Source organism: Candoia aspera, chromosome 12, assembly GCF_035149785.1.
Source record: "Candoia aspera isolate rCanAsp1 chromosome 12, rCanAsp1.hap2, whole genome shotgun sequence".
NCBI lineage: Eukaryota > Metazoa > Chordata > Lepidosauria > Squamata > Boidae > Candoia > Candoia aspera.
This window is the reverse complement of record NC_086164.1, coordinates 16,098,722-16,114,587: the sequence shown is the minus strand read 5'-3', so window position 1 is coordinate 16,114,587 and position 15,866 is coordinate 16,098,722. Positions and strand designations below refer to the sequence as shown.

Genomic DNA, 15,866 nt, shown 5'->3' with positions numbered 1-15,866 from the left:
TTAAGTCTCTGCTGGAGAGAAGTGGTGGGGAAGGTGTGGCCACCATGCCTTATTTGCAAGCTTCCTTTGATCTGATTGTGAAGTTGTGGTTGGGTTGCTTCACGGCTATTAGGAAGACCCATGTCCAAGTCCAACCAGGAAACACACTTCACAGATAATTTTGAGCTAGTGGCTATGTGGTTTATTGAATAAGCAAAACTGGCTGGATTTACCCATCACACCATAAACCGTGTACTGTACATCACAGTGACTTGGTTCACACAGTCCACTAAATAAAACCAAAGAAACCACATTATTGCTTAGCTTGAACTGCCAAGATTGAGGCAATAGATAAACAAAATAAAGACATGAAATCCACAAAACCGGTTATAATCTAGTTCACATATTGAACTAAACTATAATTTAAACATTGGCTATTGTACCAAAATTAGTTGGAGTCACATAACATACTAAGCCATAAAACCTGGTTTATAAACAATGGCAGGTTTCACAATAATGCTAAACCATAATTTGATTTGTTAAATCATATCATTAGCAATTTCCTCCTCTTCTTGTGTTAGCAAATACAATTTGTTAATTACTTCTGCCTATTTCTGGGGATTGCACTCAAAAGCTTTTTAGGGATCACCTATGGCCCTGAAATGTCATTTTGTGTGTTTCTGTCTTAAAGGAAAGACTAGAGACCAGGAAAGGGAGAAACCTAGTCACAGGCAGACAGGACAGACATCATGCCTCAGAGCAGATCAAGGAATAATTATTTGCTCTGTCCAAATCTGACTGCAATTGGATTTATCCATCATTTAGACTTGAGCTCTGAAGTACCCTTCAAAAGTTGCACTTGTTGAATTGAAAGGGGGGCAGTTAGCTGCAAAATATCTCATGTCTTGTCTCAGCTGTGTGTCTTTCTGTAAATACTGCAGCAACCAGGATCTAACTCAGCAGCCAAATCAAGATGTTTTCAGCTGACTTCTGCTCCAGTTGAGGTTTAGCAATACAATTGCTCAGCTGCTTCCTGCTGAAATATTCACTTCCTTTTTTCCTTGCACAGTGCATGGTAGGGGAAAGAGCTAAATATCTAACGGATCCATGTTAGTTAATCCCAGGGAGCAGAACAATATGCCTGCAATATGGCCAATACCTAAGAAATAAAAGCTCTGGGAAGCTCCCAAGAACAGTGTGGTGTAAGCGGTCCAGGTGCTGGACTAGGAGTGGGGAGACCCAAGGGCAAGTTAATTCTCAACTGTGGGAGTTTCCTAGGTGACTCTGAGACAGCCACTCTCTCTGGCTCCAAGCTGGTGGTGGTTGTGATAGAAGACGAAGGCTGATGCCTGATAAGACCCCTTGAGTTTCGGAGAAAAGGCAGGCTATAAACCTAATAAATACATAACCTATGTGTGTTACAAGGCCCCTTCACCCACTGCTTACATAAAGAGCCAAACTGTGCTGAAAGTGGCCCCTACGTTGTATTTTGCACACTGTCTCCACATCATCCATTTGATTCCTGGCTCCACCCTAGCCATCCATTCATTTGGACAATATTGGAAGCACTGTTATGCGAAAAACATCTGCATTTTTATCATTCTCATTCCATTGGATAGAAAGTAAATAATTTTAATTTCCTCCCTCTTCCAAAGAGAACATTGCAATGAAATATTCATGGAAGGGTGTAGGTGAGTATCTTGTTTTTCATATCTCCAGTGGCAATAATGTAATTAAGATTGGGTTCTCAGGCACAGGTCAAGCTCCAGAATCTGAAACACCTCAACCTCGGCTCTGACCAGGTACTGTGAAACAAATCACAAATCAGATGCCCCATTATTAATAAGCAATGCCAATAAACCATTGTTCCATTCTTCGGTTTCAGGTTTACTGCTCAGAAAAGGCAGTTTTAAGGACTGTACAGTTCAGGAAAGTGAGTGAACTCTTATATTTAATTAGCTCTTCCCATACTTTACATGCAGCTGTAAGAAAATGCTATGCATCAAAGCAGTGCTGCTCTTCGTGTCCTCCATAAGAACAAGCAGTTTGTTTCGCAAGAACCTGTTTTAGTGCTGTGTCCAGAGACATTAAATGTCGCATTTCAACGTAAAATTTAGAAAGGGAATGTAGCTAGTCTATGCATCCTTTTGAAAGAAAAAGGATTTACATTTTGTTATGCAGGTGCTAAATAATTACTTGAAGAGAAAAAGAAAAAAGAGATACAACACAGACACAGATTTGAATAGTTTGAGATATTTATGATACAATACCTCGGAAAAATTAAATGCAAGCTAGATTTTTTTTTAAAAGGTATGGTAGTTCTTCCATCATTTTTCCTTTTATGGTAAGAACTAAAGGAAACGGTGAAAATGTGTAGATTACAGACTGAAGGTGATTTCTGGGTCCCACTTAAAATTCTGGAAACGAAAAGGTCAGTTGTACCATAAAACCCGTGCTCAGACATATCCTTTGAGTTTCTGTTGGCTGACCTGTGATGCAAGGCAACTTTGTGTGCATTATGCATGAAATTAGTAACTGTATATGCATCAAAGAAATGCTTTCTTGTAGGAGAGGAAACAAATTACATTTTGTATAGGTCTTTCCACTAACTTTATTTCTGGAATTATTTGGTCTGGACAGAGAAAAGCCCTCCTATTATCTCCCCGTGCCCAGCTGTAGAACTATGCTTCACTTCCACTTGTGAAGCTGTTGTTGAGGACATCAGTTCAAGAACACAACTTGCTCTGAAACTGTAAGTATCGGTTGAAGAAGTAAAGGTCTGTTTTAGATAGCAATACAACTCCACAGGTAGCTTGCGTCATCTCGAACACCAAGATGGTCCATGAACTTGACTTCCTTTGAAGTTAGCGGTCAACCATCATAGACAAGACAGTAAAGCACACAATATACAGAGAAGTACGAAGCTACAGTATATGTTGTTTGGGGAGCAACTGCTCAGCACAAAGTCACAGCAGGGGGCAGTATCTAACTGACCCTGGTGATTTGGAGAAAGCTAAGCAGCATCAGAACTGGTTAAAATTTGGGTGGCTGAAAGCCACGGCTGTAAGGCAGGCTGGGAAGTCAAAGCTAGAGTGGAGTTTGAGTAATAACCTCAGTTTTCTGGCTATCATCATTAGTGGTGACAATAGATAATTCTGAGAACACACCCAGCTCTCCAAGGCTTTCCCTCTGGTCCAGCTAATAGTTTATAATTTGGCTCTTCTTGAGAAGATCAACGAGGTATTCTGGGGAAATCTTTTCCCAGCAAGCTGCATGTGGCTTCAGTTTCTTGTGCCACTCTATAATTAATTCCTTCTTTCCTTCCTTCTCCAGGTCTAGTGCTTCCAATGGAAAAACCATTCATGGTTTAGTTGACAGCCAACATCAAAGTATAAATGTTTGAGTGCTGCCAGTAATAATTTTCTCCCCAAATATAGGTATTGAAGAAGAAAACACTGCTTGCAGAAAGTGGCATTAAAGTGCGAGTGGATTTTTTCACCCAGTTTTAAACCAAAAGGGTTGCTGTTATTCTGCTTCCATTCTGCAACAAAGTTAGATGGAACTATGGCTAGGGATGTGTTCTTCTTAAAAGGACTGCAAGCAAGCAAACTGTTTCTGTCTCCTGATGTCATCTAACCCTCATGGCCCAAAAGATTACATTTTAAATCATCCTCCAAAGGGCAACGGTCAGACTTTCTCCTAGTTTAGATGAAAAGGGATTTTGTTGTTGTTGTTCTTTTTTGTTTTCTAGCTGAGGACTCCGATGAACAGTCCCACTGCAAAAGACAAAAATATCCCATTCTTCCTAAGGGTGCTACTGAAATCAGATTTTTCCAGATGCAATCCGCATCTGAAAGCCTTGTCAAAGCTCTCGTTGTTATCTCAGCGTGAGCATTTGTGTGCAATCGGCACTAGCACCCTCACCAATAACCCGTCTTTGTGCAGAAGCCAAAAACAAATGGGATGAAGCAGAATTCATTGTCCTGAAGCTCATATGCCTGGCTAGCAACAGGTCTCTCCAACTTACTGTGTTTGAGGTGGCCTTAAACAACATATGATGACTGGAATATTCAACTTCCCATTAAATCTGACTCATAAGCATTTACTTAGAATTCTCTTTAATGGTGTGCAGCATTCAGTACAAACAAAAATCTGCTAATGAAAAATCCCACGCTTTTCCCCCATAAAACATCTTCAGTAAATTCAAATCCCCCCCCCCCACTCCACATCTCAGGCATGCACCCGTCCCTCTTGTGCCAGTTACTAGAAAAATCTGCAGCTGTCTTCAATGGCTCCTCGCAAATGACCTTGGCATTGTAAGATAGTCCAAACAAGATGATTTCACACTCCAAAGATGTTCCCCCTCCCGTGCCTTCGACTCGCAAGGGTGATACACATGTTAACTAAAACATGCATAAGAGCCCAATCAAATGTTCCGGGAACGTTTGATCTGGGAGGATGACACAAGGTTGCTATCATCATCCAATCAGCAGAGCCATTGGCTGGGGAATACAGGAGGTGTAGTCTAACATACCTGGCCTGCTTTACATTGGGAAAAGCTCTTGTGCATGTGAATCCTTATATGTAGCCTCATTCATTCATTCAATTTGTATAGATCAAATCAATAAAGACTCCTAGCAGTTTAAAAACAAACTATCACCAGACACATCCACAAGAGTTAGAAATGAGAAGGCATGCTTCCGGGGTCCTAACAGAGCATTGTTGAATGGAAGGAACCCACAGTGCGCCACCCCTGTCAGATTGGATTGGCCAGGTGGATCCTATGGGAGACAGCCATGATTCTTATTAAGGATGATCATGCATCGTTTTTGTTCCACCATTTACCCCAGGAGCTAGAAGGTGAAATACAAGGTCAGTTCACCTTCATCAGGACGCTTAACAGCATTCACACGGCTCAGCCTGTGCTTGCTGCAATACACTGACCCTATTTTAGCCGGGCGAGTTCCGCAACCCCAACCCGCACGCAGCTCGAACCCAGAGCATCTTAAGAACCCCACAATACCCCCCCCCCGCTGTTTGGGAAAGCCTTTCCCCAACTGGCTCGGAGGGGGCCATCGTTTCCGTCCTCTCAGTCTTTTGCCTTTGCCTTGCCCACGCGCTTTCTGTTGCGTTTTTTTGCAAAGGGGGCTCTTCGGATCGAAACACGCCGGAGGCATAAATACAAACACAAACAAAGGGCGGCTGCCTCCAGCCCCTCGAAGCCGGGGGTGCGAAAGCAGCCGCGCAGAAGGCTCAGCCCATCCCTGCCAGCTGCCAACGAGCAGCCCCGCCACCAGCCGTGCCAGGGGCGAACCCAGACAGGCACCCTCCGAGCACCCCCGGGCCGGGCTGGCTGCCCAGACCCAAGAGGCGGAGACCAGCCCGGCTCCGGAGCTTTGCAGCGGCCCACCCAGTCCTCTCCTGCGGGGCTGCGGGAACCCCTGCAGCCCGTCCCGGGGCCGGCGGAGCGGAACTGAGCAGAGCCTGCAGCGCGGCAACCACCGGCCAGCCGGCCAGCCAGCGAGCGCCCGGCCCCGCCTCCTGGGGCGCGCGCGGGGCGGGGGCGTGGCCGGCGGCGAGAGGCGCCGCGGGCCCGCCGGTCACGTGACGCGCCGCCATTTTGTCTGGAGCGGGCGCGGGCCGCTCAGGCGAGGCGGCGGCGGCGGCGGCGGCCAGAGGCCGGACGGGGCGGGGGTCTGGCCGGCCGGGAGCCGCGTCGTCGTCGTCGTCGTCGCCCGCGAGAGAGGGAGCGAGGCAGGAGGGAGGCGAGCAGGAGCGTCCCTCGGCTAGGCTCGGCTCGGCCTGGGCTGCACGGCGGCTGGGCTGGGCTTGCGGCGCTCCGCCCCGCGGCCTGCCCGCCCGCCGTCGCCGCTCCTCCTCCTGCCGCTGCCCTGAGCCGCTGCTGAGGGGTGTCGGGGAAGTCCTCCGCTGCTTCGGGGCCGCCGGAGCCGAGCTGGGCAGGGAGCGCCGCCGCCGCCGTCATGTCGGGCCAGTCGATCACCGACCGGATCACGGCGGCGCAGCACAGCGTCACCGGCTCGGCCATCGCCAAGGCCGTCTGCAAGGCCACCACCCACGAAGTCATGGGCCCCAAGAAGAAGCACCTCGACTGTGAGTGCGCGGGGGGGGCGCCGAGCACGCGTGTGCGTCCCCACGTTCCTCCCTCTCTCCCCGTGCCGGGACGCTGGGGGGCTTTGCACGGCCGCTCCCCGCCTCCCCCCGCCGGCTGGAGTTCGCCGGGGGACTTCGGGGGGAGGAGTGTGAACCCGGCGCGGGGTGGCGGCTCGTCCGGATCGGAGGAACCAGGGCCTGATCAGGCCCAGTGTCCGGGTTTCCGCTGGGCTTCCGAGCCCTGTTGGGCTTGGGCCGCTGGGGGCCCGTGTCCAGAACAATGGGGCTGGGGGCTTGGAGCCGGAGGGGGGCTTGAAAGGCTGTGGTTGGGCAGAGGCCCACCCCCTTGGGGGCCAGGCGGGTGGGGTGGATTAATGCCTGGGCTCCACCGCCGGCAGAATCTTCTTGGCGGGGGGGGGGCGGGTTTGGTCAAACCCAACCGTCCAGTTGGACAGGAAGGATTCAGATTTAGCGTGTAACCGACAGAGAGAGATTTTATTTTCCTCTTTTTACCCCTCTCTGGAATGAAAGGTAAATCCCTTCTCCCCTTGCCAGAGGGTGAGGGTTCCCCTGATGCCGGGACCTGTCAGTCTTGCCACTCTCAGGAGGAGGGCACCCGCCAACCTCCCTGTCCCTTTTGGCTGTAGCCATCCCTTCCTTGAATGCTGACCGTGGCTTGCCTTGTCAGTTGAGGGACAGAGCCTGTATTGCAGCAGTTGTCAAAAGAGTATCTGGGTGTTGAGGTTTGGACGCCAGGCCGCCTTTTCAGATCCAGCCCCCAAATGCCAATTTGTGTCATATTTAACTTGTTTTAGGTCTGTCTGTCTGCCTACCTTGGGAAGCAGCATAGGTGTTTGGCAAGGGAAGGTTTTATCTTAATTTTCAGCTAAAGAAAAGGGTGGAGGGAAGTGTCAAGTGCTAAGAAAGACTGCCTGGGGTCCTGAAGAGCTGATACCAGTTATCAAGGATAAGATAATACTGGGCTAAATGGATAAATCTGATAGCTTTCGGCTGATCAGATGGCTTCTGGTCCTTTTCTTGCTAGGATGAGCAGGAGCAAAGGTGGGCAGCAAGGCTGCTTCACAGTTGGGTACAACAAAGGAGATGCAGTTTGCTATATATGGGAGATTAGATCAGTTGAAGCCACCTTTGGTATAAAACTGTGAGAAAGTGTGTTGTTCCTTGATTAAACAAACCAGTTAAGTTGTCACCACTTTGATGAGTCTTGACCAGCCTTTGTAGAAGGTTAAAGAGAAGGTGTAAAGCAAGTTAAATGTTTTTGTCATACAGGGTCTGTGATATTCTGCTGGCCTTTGGAAGAGGGTCTTCCTGTGTTAGGTTAATTGGGGGATTGCTCTTTTGGCCTTGCTTAAAAAAGCAAACATCAAAATATATAAAGTGGAGGAACAGTTTTATCTCCTGAGCTTGTTTGCTTGTTTCCTCCTATCTCTTTGTGGTACAAATATACACGCCTCTTCCAAGTAACTGAAATTTAAAATATGTCTTCTGTGAGAGATCAAGTAAGCACTGTCAAGTGACTCTTGTCATAATACATCTCCCTCCAAATAAAGGACATTCTTGACCTGATGCCTCTGAGGTCTAAAGCCTTCTATTAACACTTCAACCAGATAAGATAAGGTAGTGTGGTTCTGGGCTTTTGGAGATTAGCAGTTTGAATAATTTCAGTTGTTCAGCCTTGCTCTTTATAGGGGTGGTTAAAAATGGGTGGTTCTTGAAAGAGGAGTTTTTATTATATGCTAGAAGATTGCTGGGGAAAGGCCTTAAAGGCATCATTATTATTAATATTATTATTAATCTACAGTTACATTCACAGTCTAAGACTGGTAAAAACTTAATAATTCAAATCCTAACCAAGGACCTAAGAATTATTAAGGTAGTGTCTAAGAATATAGTCCCAAGCAAGGTGGTTTTTTATAAACTTTGGATGTTCAGATCTGATAAATTCAAAATTTCTAGATATCGGAGATCATCATCATCATCATCAAGCTTGATTCCCAGTGGTTGCATCCATGCAATTGTTTTGGCAGCATTATGAAAGTGGCTTGACGTTGCCTTAATCCAGCATGTTTTTCTTTCTATCCTAATGTAGCCAACAATATGGGATTCCATTGTGGTCCCATTCAAGTACTATCTAAGGCCAACCCTACTTAGCTTCTGGGATTGGGCAAGAGCAACTATTAAGCCAAAAATCTGAGCCCAATAATATTACATTGCAATTTAGTAGACAACACAGCTAATGCTTATTATTGACTAATCAGGAATCTTCCAGTTGCTGCTTGGAATTGGGTTGACTTTAAACGCAGTCACGGGTATGTACTTTTATTGAAACTTTCACTGTTCCCTTCTGTATGTTTCCTGTTATAATGGAGTAAAAATTACAATGCAGCACTAAGTTTGCATCACTTTGACTTTCTAAAGAAGTGGGTATTTCATAGTACAAAAAGGATGTCATTCTCATGTTTTATTCTGCAAAAGGCACATTGGTGAGAAACATCCGCTTTACCTTTATTTTTTGATATTGCCCATACAAATAGGTAAACTTTTATTACAAAGGCTTTATACTTCTATTCAGGTGGTGTGTTTATAGTTTATGGTGTGTTTGAGACAGTACTACCCGTTCTGTACTCTCACAGCAACAAGTGTATTTTCTAGCTAAAGAATGCATGCATCTCCTGCAGCTGGAATTGGTAGTGCTAATATGAGACTGTTCTTTGGGGTTTTACAAAAGTACTGGCCCACATTTCCTAACATCCAAGCCTGCATAACTTTTGCTGACTGTAGAACTGTGGTTGTGCTAGCTTGGGAAAAACTACTTGACATATATGCATCATTTAGTCTGGAGAATATCTGTCCCTGTCCTCATTTAAGCCACATATACAGGCATTATAACGTTTATTTGCTTTCATTCAGAAAGGTGACAGAGATGTCGGGATTGTTTAGTTCTAGAAGGATAATTACTGTAGGAGAAGCAAAATCTTGTGGCACCTAAAAACTTAAGTGATTTATTGCTTCTTGAGTTTGTGAAAATTGCTTGGACATTTCATCTCCAATAACTACAGCCCCAAGATATTTTCCATGTGTAATCAGTAGAGGTTTTGTATGTCTTCTGGTTCTTACTTCCTGTTCAGATGTCAGCTTAAAATCAGTAAGCTCAATCATACAAGGAAGTTAGGAAGTGACAGCAGGATAAGGTTACTCAATAGCAATGAAAATCATATTAAAGAAAAAAAAAGATTTTATCTACTGCAGCCACACAGTTGTTCAAATGAGTTCCACTACATTCAGAAAAGCCATTTAAGCATTATTTCTGTGCCATAGTGCAGAGAATTAAATTCAAGAAGGGCTGTGAAATGCTTGTATGATTTCTTATTCAGCATGGTACGAAAAATCTATACAGTACCGCTTAATTCCTCCTGTTTCTTTTGTTTGGAAAATGTCTTTTATTTAATGGTAAGAATGTAAGGGAGGTTGATTATTGGAAATTATATGATACTGAGTGACATCATTGGAGTGTTCATAGTACAAAAAGGTTAACAAATACTTCTGTGCTATGTTTCTTATAAAAATAATCTTAATAGCTCTAATCTCCAACCATTTTTTAAAGATATGATAAAAGTATAGCTTTTTTCCTCCTTGTTATAATTGCTGTTCTTATCAATATTGTATACTTAGGTTTAAAAAATGCCCTTAAATTCATTTTCTTGAATTCCTTTTCCAGCACATAGATAGAATAATGTGCTTTAAAAAAAAAGCATTACCAGTCCCACATTTAAATTTTTCCTCCTTGTCTGTGTTTCCTGCACATAGCAGTAACTAGAATTATGATCATACCTCCAATCTTCAAAATTTCTAGAGCAGTAAAGAATATTAAAATAGCATGTTGGAGGTAAGTGAAAAGTAGTATAATTTAAGAGCAGAAAGTAGGTTTTGATCAGAAGACAGACAAAATTCAGAATGTTCCAGCTCAACCTGCTACAAACATATCACAGACCTTCAGACCATATACTAGGTTTTGTGAACATTACGTATTGCTTCTGCATATTACATGTGCGTTGATTTAAAGCAAGGGAATTTATTATTTATAGCAAGGGAAAATGTTGACGCAATTGACACATTTCCTAGTCAGTGGCTCAAACTAGTTGTTATGAATTAAGTTACTTATAGGTTGTTTCATTCTTACCTCTTTGTTGCACTATTTACATTTCAAACTATCAGTTTTTCTTAGGGTTAGCATCCTAGCCTGAATTACAGGAATACAGAAACCAGGTGCATAATAGTAGCGCAGAAACTTATTTGTTAAGCAAATCATTGTATTATGATTCAAGATCGTGCTAAATCACAGCAGCTATATTCATGTATTACATTAGGCCAAACCAAATTAATTATCTTAGGACTTAGTATGATATATATGAACCCATCCATCAGGTGAGTTTACATACCATATTAACTCATAATTGGTTTCTTAGCATTTCGTTTATCTAAACCCTGTCACTTAGTGACATTATCACTAAGCACAATATAGGAATTTAATTGCTGTGGCTCAGCTGAAGGTGGCCAAAAGAACAAAATAACAATATCATGCTGTGCTTTGTATGAATGGGGGAGAGTCTGCTACTTCTGAATTTGATTTAGAGAATGTGTGTTTATAACATGATAAATATATACACACACTCTCAACTGGTGCTGAGTGCTTGCTTTTAGGATCCTTGCTCAGGCATGTCAATTTTTCTCTTCCTTGCTACTGTTTAGAACTCACTTTAAATTTTCCTTTTTCCAGTTGTTCTTACAGACTTAATTTCCACTTGTGAACTTCTTTGGTCTTTTTAGCCCTGTATCTAATCTGCAATAAAACCTTCATTCCATGGCAGAAAACTGTTGTAAACCATAGTCTCCCAGCCACAGCCCCATCCTTTCAGTGGATAACACTGACTGTGCATTTTTAAAGGTTAAGAGTGTGCATGTGCAAGCCTATCTACCTGGGTCTGTGAGTGTGGTATTTTTAGAATAAGGGCATGTTAGTGCCCAGTCAAAGCTTTGCTGAAATCTCGCATTTCTCCATATACTGTCAGCAGTTCTCGGTTTCATTCTGGGCAAAATCAAAAATGGGTGTTTATTACGATCTCTAAAACTTCTCCAGAAATTAAGAAGATCTACTGTGACCTTATACATGATCTAAATGTTCCAGAGGTCTTAGAAGTTCACAGAGCTTCCTTGGGTTTTTGTTTTTAAAAATTTGCTTTTATTTTACCAACACTTATGTATTAGATGGATATCTATTAATTATTGCTTACTAAACCAAAATATGATTTGGTTTTCACCTGCCTTTCCATGATATATCAATCTGGCTGTTATAGTTTATTCAACAGATTGTAGTTAAAATGCGTACAACAAATTATCCAATCAACAAGTCCTCTGATTTTGATGTGGGTGGTAATGATATTGCTACTTGGATACTAAAAAATTTATAAATGTTTTATTCATTTTGTGTCTGGCAAAAAATGATGTACCTTGAACCTGCTCAGGTCGGTTTCAGATAATACATGGAATGTGTGTGAACAAGGTGGACATAGCTATAAACTTTGCCGTTTCTGCAGATGTGCAGAGTGACCCACATAAGCATTCTAATTTTTCCCTTCAACACAACCCTATGAGATAGATTTGACTAAGAGATAGTGGCTGTGTTTGCTCTGAGCTATGGTTTACCAATTAACTTTTCTGGATTTGTGCATACCCTGAGCCAGAAATTAAATACTCAGGCTGGGTTCACATAATATGCTAGGCTAAAAACGTGGCTGAGCAGTCAGTCATTCGGTGCAGACACAACCAGTGACTGGCCCGTGGTGACCCAGTGAACTTGCCCAGTTGAAGGTTGCAAATGTTACTGCAGCAGCAATGAGATTCTGCTTTTTTTGTTTAAACAGGTTAACTCAGATTTATTGCTTGATAAAAACTCAATTCAGAAATCATGTGACCCAGGAATGCGGTTCAGGCTAGCTGTCAGGTCCTAGGTAGGCATTTTTAGCAGTTTCTTTTCTGCCAAATGTGATGCTGTTCACGAATCATAGTGGATTTTCAGTACATAAGATTTTGCAGTTTTCATAGTGTGACTGAATATTGGGCAGTTATGTTGATTTTTTTTATAACAGCATTCTTCTTGACAGTTTATCTGCGCTTGCCAGAAGTGGCTTTAGTTACACAGAGCTCTTCTTAAACAGTTATTAAATAATGGCAATTGATATTTCCCATTCTGTGGATTGTTTTAGGCTTAAGAATAAAAGCTCCAAAGTGATACAGTATCTCAAATGAGCCTGCTTCAAGCTAGTGCAGGCAGCCCAAACCAGAAAATTCTAAGTGAATCAAGGCTGGAGGATAACTTGATAATATGAGCCAGCTGCTGGGCAGCAACACCAGGAGTGCTGTATCTGGGGACGTAGTTACCACTCTTCCCAGACACTGGGTGTGGTAGACTTGCAGCTTCTTGTGATGGTTGGCGTCTGTTCTTTGTGTGTTGGATTTTGCACAGCAGTGGAGCCAAGTATTCCCTAAACATTAGTTACACCTGGGGATTATTAGTACAGAGAAGTCTGTGGATTTATAGCTTGTATTTGGTAATGGAGAAGATCAGAACTGGCTCATGTCTCCAGTTACTCATAGGCATGCTGGAACAGGGAAACTACTGGATTCTTTTTGAAAACAATTTAGGAGTATCTCTAGCCCAGATTCGGAAGTCACTGCTCCTTTGCAACGTAGAGGACATAGCTGAATTAGGTGGCACTGTTTGTATTTCAGAGTGCTGAGTCTTGTTCTTGCTTCAAAACCCATCATAATTGGTGAATTGGGGTATAGACCATTCTTTTTTTATCATTTTATGGTTCTAGGCCTACCTTTAACATAATCCTCTATTATCACTTAATTTGCTTCAGTGATTTTTTTCTAGGTTTACCTTCAATCTAGTGTGTAGATGACTATTAAAAATCCATGAAGACAAAAGAAACAGATATAAATTGTATAATAATGGACAGTCTTTGTTGAAAAGACTGAAAACACTCAGAGAAACAAAATCCTGGAAAGAAAAGGAGACTCACTGGTTGCAGAAATCTGTTTTCTAGAAAAATTATCAGGCCTTTTTATTGGATTTAAGACTGGGACTTAAGAGGCAGCATTTCATAAAAAATGTTGTTTTAAAAATGCTGTTTTAATGCAGCTTCCTTAATGCAGGAAGCAGTACAAAATTATCATTGTAATCCAAAGAAATGTGATAGGATCTGAAATGAGTGCAGTGAATTATTCTGCTTGTTACTGCAATTGTTGTTTATTCGTTTAGTCGCTTCCGACTCTTTGTGACTTCATGGACCAGCCCACGCCAGAGCTTCCTGTCGGTCATCAACACCCCCAGCTCCCCCAGGGATGGGTCCGTCACCTCTAGAATATCATCCATCCACCTTGCCCTTGGTTGGCCCCTCTTCCTTTTGCCCTCCACTCTCCCTAGCATCAGCATCTTCTCCAGAGTGTCCTGTCTTCTCATTATGTGGCCAAAGTATTTCAGTTTTGCCTTTAATATCATTCTCTCAAGTGAGCAGTCTGGCTTTATTTCCTGGAGTATGGACTGGTCTGATCTTCTTGCAGTCCAAGGCACTCTCAGAATTTTCCTCCAACACCCCAGTTCAAAAGCATCAATCTTCCTTCTCTCAGCCTTCCTTATGGTCCAGCTCTCGCAGCCATATGTTACTACGGGGAACACCATTGCTTTAACTATGCGGACCTTTGTTGTCAGTGTGATGTCTCTGCTCTTAACTATTTTATTGAGATTTGTCATTGCTCTTCTCCCAAGGATTAAGCGTCTTCTGATTTCCTAACTGCAGTCAGCATCTGCAGTAATCTTTGCACCTAGGAATACAAAGTCTTTCACTGCTTCTACATTTTCTCCCTCTATTTGCCAGTTATCAATCAAGCTGGTTGCCATAATCTTGGTTTTTTTGAGGTTTAGCTGCAAGCCAGCTTTTGCACTTTCTTCTTTCACCTTCATCATAAGGCTCCTCAGTTCCTCTTCGCTTTCAGCCATCAAAGTGGTATCATCTGCATATCTGAGATTGTTAATGTTTCTTCCAGCGATTTTAACTCCAGCCTTGGATTCCTCAAGCCCAGCATGTCGCATGATGTGTTCTGCGTACAAGTTGAATAGGTAGGGTGAGAGTATACAGCCCTGCTGTACTCCTTTCCCAATCTTAAACCAGTCCGTTGTTCCGTGGTCTGTTCGTACTGTTGCTACTTGGTCGTTATACAGATTCTTCAGGAGGCATACAAGATGACTTGGTATCTCCATACCACTAAGAACTTGCCACAATTTGTTATGGTCCACATAGTCAAAGGCTTTAGAATAGTCAATAAAACAGAAATAGATGTTTTTCTGAAACTCCCTGGCTTTTTCCATTATCCAGCAGATATTGGCAATTTGGTCCCTAGTTCCTCTGCCTTTTCTAAACCCAGCTTGTACATCTGGCAATTCTCGCTCCATGAATTGCTGAAGTCTGCCTTGCAGGATCTTGAGCATTACCTTACTGGCATGTGAAATGAGTGCCACTGTTCGATAGTTTGAACATTCTTTCGTGTTTCCCTTTTTAGGTATGGGGATATAATTTGATTTTTTCCAGTCTGATGGCCATTCTTGTGTGTTCCAGATTTGCTGGCATATAGCATTCATTACCTTGACAGCATCATCTTGCAAGATTTTGAACAGTTCAGCTGGGATGCCGTCATCTCCTGCTGCCTTGTTGTTAGCAATGCTTCTTAAGGCCCATTCAACCTCACTCTTCAGGATGTCTGGCTCTAGCTCCCTGACCACACCGTCAAAGCTATCCCCGATATTGTTATCCTTCCTATACAGGTCTTCTGTATATTCTTGCCACCTTTTCTTGATCTCTTCTTCTTCTGTTAGGTCCTTGCCATCTTTGTTTTTGATCATGCCCATTTTTGCCTGGAATTTACCTCCGATGTTCCTAATTTTCTGGAAGAGGTCTCTTGTCCTTCCTATTCATTGTCTTCTTCCACTTCCACGCATTGCTTGTTTAAAAATAATCCCTTATCTCTTCTGGCTAACCTCTGGAATTTTGCATTTAATTGGGCATATCTCCCCCTATCACTGTTGCCTTTTGCTTTCCTTCTTTCTTGGGCTACTTCTAGTGTCTCCGCAGACAGCCATTTTGCCTTCTTGGTTTTCTCTTTCTTTGGGATGTATTTTGTTGCCGCCTCCTGAACAATGTTGCGAACTTCTGTCCATAGTTCTTCTGGGACCCTATCTACTAAGTCCAGTTCCTTAAATCGATTCTTCACCTCCACTGCATATTCCTTAGGAATATTAGTGAGCTCATATCTAGCTGATCTGTGGGTCTTCCCTAATCTCTTTAGTCTGATCCTAAATTGTGCAATAAGTTTGTGATCGGAACTACAGTCAGCTCCAGGTCTTGTTTTTACCGACTGTATAGATGTTGGCCACCTTTGGCTGCAAAGGATGTAGTCAATCTGGTGATTTCGGTGTTGTCCATCTGGTGAAGTCCATGTATAAAGCCATCTCTTAGGTTGCTGGAAGAGAGTGTTTGTTATGCAGAGTGAGTTGTCTTGGCAAAATTCTATCAGCCTATGTCCTGCTTCGTTTTGTTCTCCCAGGCCATACTTACCTGTAATTCCAGGTGTCATTTGACTGCCCACCTTAGCATTCCAGTCTCCCGTGATGAAAATAACATCTCTTTTAGGCATGT

General features: G+C 43.1%; 1 protein-coding gene across 2 annotated transcripts in view; it reads left to right on the top strand.

Annotated features, from left to right (window-relative positions):
• The first annotated feature begins 5,884 nt into the window (after positions 1–5,884).
• LOC134504425 (phosphatidylinositol-binding clathrin assembly protein-like) overlaps positions 5,885–15,866 on the top strand; it is a 44,544-nt gene continuing 34,562 nt past the window's right edge. Inside the window, exon 1 of one of the 2 annotated variants that reach the window (XM_063313627.1) lies at positions 5,885–6,090. In XM_063313627.1, coding sequence (XP_063169697.1) covers positions 5,961–6,090 — 130 coding nt within the window. In that variant the 5' untranslated portion in view covers positions 5,885–5,960. The remainder of the gene's footprint in view (positions 6,091–15,866) is intronic. The other variant, XM_063313628.1, reaches the window with a different exon arrangement.